The sequence below is a fragment of the Penaeus vannamei genome, chromosome 11 (assembly GCF_042767895.1).
Source record: "Penaeus vannamei isolate JL-2024 chromosome 11, ASM4276789v1, whole genome shotgun sequence".
Taxonomy (NCBI): Eukaryota; Metazoa; Arthropoda; class Malacostraca; order Decapoda; family Penaeidae; genus Penaeus; species Penaeus vannamei.
In genome coordinates, this window is record NC_091559.1 from 6528431 (window position 1) to 6535930 (window position 7500).

Here is a 7500-nt window from a genome sequence, read left to right on the forward strand (position 1 = left end):
GAAATAGAAAAAAACGAATATACTACCAATATAACTTTTAAAATCCGTAGACATACATCCGCCACACACTCTCTCCCTTCCACAAAATCCCCTCCCTCCTCTCCACAGGAACCCCTACTCCTTCACACTCCCCACAACATCATATCCCTTCCATCCCTCCCCCTTCCACGTCCCCTCCCTCCCGCCACCTCTTCCTGCCACCCATTTTCCCTCTCTGTCCCTCACCCATCCCCTCCCTCCCTTGCTCTTTCTCCCTCACCAAACTCCTTCCTCCCTCCTCCCTCCCTCCCTTTCCCTCCTCACCTCCAACTCCCTCCCTCTCCTTCCTCTTTCTCCCTCACCCCAACCCCTCCTCCTCCCTCCCTCCCTTTCCCTTCCCCTCACCCAACCCCTCTCCTTCCCCTCACCCATCCCACACCTACCCCCTCCTCCCTCCCACCACATCCCCCACCACCCTTCCTCACCTCCCTTCCCCCTCAACCTAAATCCCCTCTCCTCCCTTTCCCTTCCCCCTCACCCCCTCCCATCCCTTCCCCCTCACCCAACCCCCTTCTCCATCCCCTCGTCACACCCCTCCCTCCCTCCCACCTTCCCCTCACCCATCCCCTCCCAACCCCTCCCTCCCCCTCCCACCCATCCCCCCCACACCCCACTTCCTCACCCAACCCTCCTCCTCCCTTTTCCCCTTCCCCCTCACACCCCTCCTCCTCCATCCCCTTCCCTCACCCAACCCCTCCCTCCTCCCTCCCCCTTCTCCCCTCACTCAACCCCTCCCTCCCTCCCTCCCCTCCCTCCTCCCTGCCTTTCCCTCTCACCCAACCCCCTCCCTCCCTCCCCTTCCCTCTCACCCAACCCTCTCCTTCCTCTTCCCTTCTCCCTCACCACCAACCAACCCCCTCCCTCAACTTTCTTCCCTCCCTCTTTCCCTCCCTTTCACCCAACCCCTCCTCCCTTTTCCCCTTTCCCCTCACCCAACCCCTCCCCTCCCTTCTCCACCTTCCCCCTCACCCAACCCCTCCCTCCATCCCCTTTCTCCTCACTCTTGTAACCAACCCTCCCTCCCTTTCCCTTTCTTTCTCCTCACTTCAACTCTCCTCCCTCCACTCACTCACTTCCTCACTTTCCCCTCACTCCAACCCCTCTTCCTCCTTCCTCTCCCCTCACTCAACCCCTCTCCCCCCTCACCCAACCCCTCCCTCCCCTTCCCCCTCACTCCAACCCTCCCTCCCTCCCCCTACCCCCTCACCCAACCCCTCCACCTCTCATCCCTCCTATCCCTCCTCCTCCCTCCTTCCCCCTTCCCCTTCCCCCCCCATCCCTCCCTTTCCCCTTCCCCTTCACCCCAACCCCCTCCTTCCCTCACCCTCCCTCCCCCTTTCCCCTCCCACTCCGCATTCCCCGCCATCCCCTCCCACCCATCCCCCTCTTCCTCCCCACCCCAACCCCCTTCCTCACCTCCGGCAGGAACCAAGCGGCGGCGAAGAGCAGGACGAAGGGGGCGGCGCAGAGAGCCGTCGCCAGCGTCCACGGCAGCAGGTCGGCCATCACGTACACCGCCATCTGCCCGAGCGCCACCAGGGCCTCCTCGAAGCCCAGCAGGAACCCCCTGAGCCCCGGTTCGCTCAGCTCGGAGATCAGCGTCGCCGGCAAGGACCCGAAGACCATGCAGGTCCCGCTGGCCAGGTAGCGGGCCAGGTACAGGACGGAGAGGTAGGGCGTGAAGGCCTGCAGGAGCCACAGGAGGGCGATGGGGAGGTACAGCACGAAGAGCAGGCGGGACGGGCCGATGACCTCCATGAGCGGGCCCGTCCACAGGGTCACGACGAGGCCTGCGATGCTGGGCGAGGCCACTGGGGGTCAAAGGTCAGAGGTCAGATAGGATCTAGTACTGATACGAAATAAGGAATGGTGATGATGATGCGAAATAAGTGATAATGGTGATAATAGCCTGATATGCTGGGCGAGGCCACTGGGGGTCAAAGGTCAGAGGTCAGATAGGATCTAGTACTGATACGAAACAAGGAATGGTGATGATAATGCGAAATAAGTGATAATGGTGATAATAGCCTGCGATGCTGGGCAAGTTCACTGGGGGTCAAAGGTCAAAGGTTAAGTTGGCCTTAGATTAATTACGAAAATTCGAAATATGGAATGATAATGATATAAGTAATAATGATGATAATGATATAAGTAATAACGATGATAATGATATAAGTAATTATGATGATAATGATATAAGTAATAACGATGATAATGATATAAGTAATAATGATGATAATGATATAAGTAATAATGATGATAATGATATAAGTAATAATGATGATAATGATATAAGTAATAATGATGATAATGATATAAGTAATTATGATGATAATGATATAAGTAATAACGATGATAATGATATAAGTAATAATGATGATAATGATATAAGTAATAATGATGATAATGATATAAGTAATAATGATGATAATGATATAAGTAATAATGATGATAATGATATAAGTAATAATGATGATAATGATATAAGTAATAATGATGATAATGATACAAGTAATAATGACGATAATGATAATGATAGCCTGATATGTTGGGCGAGACTATTGGGGGTCAGAGGTCAGAGGTCAAAGGTCGGGTAAGTATTAGATTCATGACGAAAATACGAAATACGGAATGATGATAATGATACAAAAATGATATAATACGAAAGTAGTAAATGTGAAATGATAGTGATATGGAATAACAAAAATGATAACACAATAACAAACTTATGATAATGATGATACGAAATGACACAATACAAAAATACATGAAATAATAGTGATCATAAGATATTAATAATAATACGAAATATGAAATACAAAATAATATGATACAAAATGATACAGTCGAATAGAAAAAAAAACAGTAATGATAATGATAAAACAAATACAATACGAAATAAAGAAGAAAAAAAACGAAATGATAATGCATATGCAAATTAACATGATAATACGGTAGACAATAAGAACAGAAAGACAAAAGTTATAAAGAAAAGTAATATAACTTTTAAAGCATTATAAAGTATGATATGAATCGTAAGGAAGTTTTTAAAAATGTTAGGAAAGAAATGGAAAAAGAAGGTAATGCATAATAGCAGATTATTATCATTATTACCATTATTATCATTATTATTATTATTATTATAATTATTATTATTATTATAATTATCATCACTATTATTATTATCATTATTATTATTATTAGCATTATTATTATCATTATCATTATCATTACTATTATCATTGTCATTATTATTGTTATTATTATCATTATTATCATTACTATTATCATTATCATTATTATCATTATTATCATTATCATTCTCTATTATTATTATTATTATCATTATTATTATCATTATCATTATCATTACTTTTATTATTGTCATTACTATTGTTATTATCATCATTATTATTATTACTATTATCATAATTATTATTATAATTTTTTATTATTATTATTATTATCATTATTATTATCTTTATTATCATCATTATTATTATTATTATTATTATTATTATTATTATTATTATTATTATTATTATTATTATTATTATTATTATCATAATTATCATTATCATTATTATCATCATTATCATTATTATTATTATTATCATCATTATTATTATTATCAGCAGCAGTATTATTGTTATTAGTATTATCATCATTATAATTATCATTATCATAATTATTATTAGCAGTAGTAGATCATCATTATCATTGCAATGGTTATTATAACCATTTTTATTATCATAATTGTTATCATTATTATCCTCATTATTATTATCATTATCACTGTTATTATCATTATTATTATCATTATTATTATTATTATTATTACTATCATTATCATTATTATTATCATGGCTATTCTTACAATCATTTTACTATTATTATTATCATTACTATCATCATTATTGTTATTGTTATTATCATTTTTATTATTATTATTATTATTATTATTATTATTATTATTATTATTATTATTATTATATTATTATTATTATTATTATTATTATTATTATTATTATATTATCATTATTATTATCATCATTATTATTATTATTATTATTATTATTATTATTATCATTATTACTATTATCATTATTACTATTATCATCATCATTACTGTTATCATTATAATCATTACTACTGTTATCATTTTTATCACCAGGAACATCGTTATCATCTTAGTTCACAATTATCATTTATTATGCTTATTACTATCACTTCACAATAAACCTCTTTCCAACGAAACAGAAATACAAAAATAAGCTAGCCTATCCATATCTCCTATGACGTCACTCCTCTATGACGTCATTCCTCTCTGACGTCACTCTTGTATTTCGTCAGTCTCACATGACGTCACTCAATTACGTGTGCGACGTCACTCTCTATTAGCATCACACAAAAAAACCCATCGGCTCGAAATATCAACAAGTGACAATAATGATAATAATAATAATAATAATAATAATAATAATAATAATAATAAATAATCCTGATCCTAATAATAATAATAATAATAATAATAATAATAATAATAATAATAATAATAATGATAATAATGTCATAATAATAATAATAATAATCTATAATGATGGATAATGATAATAATAAAAAAAATGATAATAATAATAATAATAATAATAATAATAATAATAATAATAATAATAATAATAATAATAATAATAATAATAATAATAATAATAATAATAATAATGATAATAATAGTAATAATAATAATAATCTATATAATGAGGGATAATGTTAATAATACTGATAATAAATAATAATAATAATAACAATAATAATAACAATAATAATAATAATAACAATAACAATAAAGATAATAATAATAATAATAATGATAATAATAATAACAATGATAGTAATAATAATAATAATAATAATAATAATAGTAATAATAATAACAATAATAATGATAATGATAACGATGATAATACAATATAATTACTTATTACTACTATCAGTATTATTAGTAATAATGATGACATTCATGATGATAATGATAATTATAACAAAGCCGCTGCTAATGATGATGATGATGATGATGACGTGGTGATAATGATGATGATGAAGATGATGATGATGATGATGATGATGATGACGATTGAAGATGATAGATGATGTAGTAAAGATGATTTGATGATGACGGTGATGATGATGAAGATGATTGATGGAAGATGATGATGATGAAGATGCATTAAGACGAAGACGACGATGGTGATGATAATTCATGATGATGACGATGGTGGTGTGATGATGATGACTACGATGATGATGATGATAATTATGACAGAATATTAAAGCAATAAAGCAATCACAATTAGTTGCTAACTGTTATGTATTACGAAAAGTTGCCAACAATAGTAGTAGTGATAGTAGCACTAGTAATAACAATAATGCATAATATTAATCATAAAAGCAATAATAAGGGATGTCTACTATAATGATAATCTAAGGTATAATGATAATAAAAAAGAATAGCAATAGTAATGTAAACAATAATATTAATAGTGTAATAAATAACACTGATAATTATAATAATGATAAGTAATAATAATAAGAATAATGGTAATAATAATAATAATGGTAGTAATGATTATAATGATAATATTAATGATAATTATTATTATCATTATTATTATCATCATTATTATTATTATTATCATTATTATTAATGATAATAATTATGATAATAATAATGATAATAATAATAATAATAACCAAAAATAATAATAATAACAATAAAAAAGTAATAATAATAATAATAATAATAACAATAATAATAAGAACGATAATAACAACACAAAAAACAACTCATCCCCATTCTTTACCAAGATACAACAACAGTAACAAGCAAAACAACAACAATATTCAATATAACAACAAAAAACAACAAAAAAACAAATCAACAACAACAACAAAAACAATAACAGCGAAAATTATAAAACAACAACAATAAATATAAAAGCAGCAGAAAGCAATAGCAGCAACAACAAAACAACAAGAAACGAAACAATGAAAAGCAAAAACAACAAATCCAAAACAATCAAACAACAATGATCAATAATATAACAACAATAAAAAACAACAACAACAACAACAGCAAAACAACCAAACAAAACAAAACAACAAAAACAATAACCAATATAACAACAAAAACAAAACTTCAAACAAAACAATAACAACAACAAAAACAACAACAAACAAAACAACAACAAACAAAACAACAACAAACAAAACAAAACAACAATACCCAATATAACAACAACAACAAAACAAAAACTACCAACAAAACAACAACCAAAAACAACAACAGCACCAAACAAAACAACCCCAAAACAACAACAACAAACAACAACAACAACATCTTCACTCCAGCCACGTGACGTCACTCTCCCCGACGTCGAAGCCTCGAGCTCAAGCTTGTCGGCTTGCAACTTGGGCAAGATGGCCGACCACCTGACCACCATCCCGACCTCGGTCTTGGAGGCTCCTACGATGAAAACTGAACGCTACCTGGGAGGGGAGGGTGGAGGGAGGGAGGGTAGGGAGTGGGGTGGTGAGTGGTGTTGGAGGGGGTGGGAAGGGGGGGTGGGTTGGAGGGTAGGGTGGGAAGGGGAGGTGGGTAGAGGGGGTGGGGGGAGGAGGGGGTAGGAGGGTGGAGGAGAGGGAGAAAGAGAAGGAGAGGGAGGAAGGAGAGGAGAGAGAGGGAGGGAGAGAGGAGAGGGGATGGGAGGGTAGGGAGGGGGAAGGGGGAAAGGGTGGGAGGAGAGGGAGAAGAGGAAGGGAGGGAGGGAGGAAGGAGAGGAGAGAGAGGGAGGGTAGGAGGGTAGGAGGGATGGGAGGGTAGGGAGGGGGGAAGGGGAAAGGGTGGGAGGAGAGGGAGGGAGGATGGTAGGGAGGGTAGGAGAGGAGAGGAAGGGAGGGGGGAAAGGGTAGTAGGAGAGAGGAGGAGAGTGGGGGCTAAGAGGGAGGTGGGAGGGAAGAGGAGAAGGGGGAGAAAAAAAGAGGGTGGGAAGGAGGGAAGAGTGAGAGGGTAGGAGGGAGGAAGAGAGGGAAAGGAGGAGGGATGGTGGGAGGGGGACGAAAGGGTAGGAGGGAGAGAGGAGAGGAGGAGAGCGGGATAAATGGGGAGTGGAACGAAAGAAAAAAAGTTAAGCTGAGAAAAATTAAAAAAGTTAAGATGAAAGAACTACAGAAGAAAAAATCATATAAAAGAAATTGAATACAAGAAAAAATAGATGAATTCAAACAACAAAGGTCACCACTACAATGATGATAATGACAATAAAAACAGTGATAAGAAAACACAAACGGAAACAAAAACAAGATAGGAGAAAATCATAAAAATGACCTACCTGCCGCAAAATACTTGGCCAGCGGACTCTCGGCTTCTTTTCGAACGCTTCAGCCATCTTGCTTTCGTTCATC

At 36.7% G+C, this 7500-nt stretch overlaps 1 protein-coding gene across 1 annotated transcript in view; it reads right to left on the reverse strand.

The window, feature by feature from the left end:
* LOC113825571 (facilitated trehalose transporter Tret1) overlaps positions 1-7500 on the reverse strand; it is a 27309-nt gene that overhangs the window by 9265 nt on the left and 10544 nt on the right. The window contains exon 4 of the mRNA XM_070126940.1: positions 1456-1850. Within this exon, the coding sequence (XP_069983041.1) occupies positions 1456-1850 (395 nt within the window). The remainder of the gene's footprint in view (positions 1-1455; positions 1851-7500) is intronic.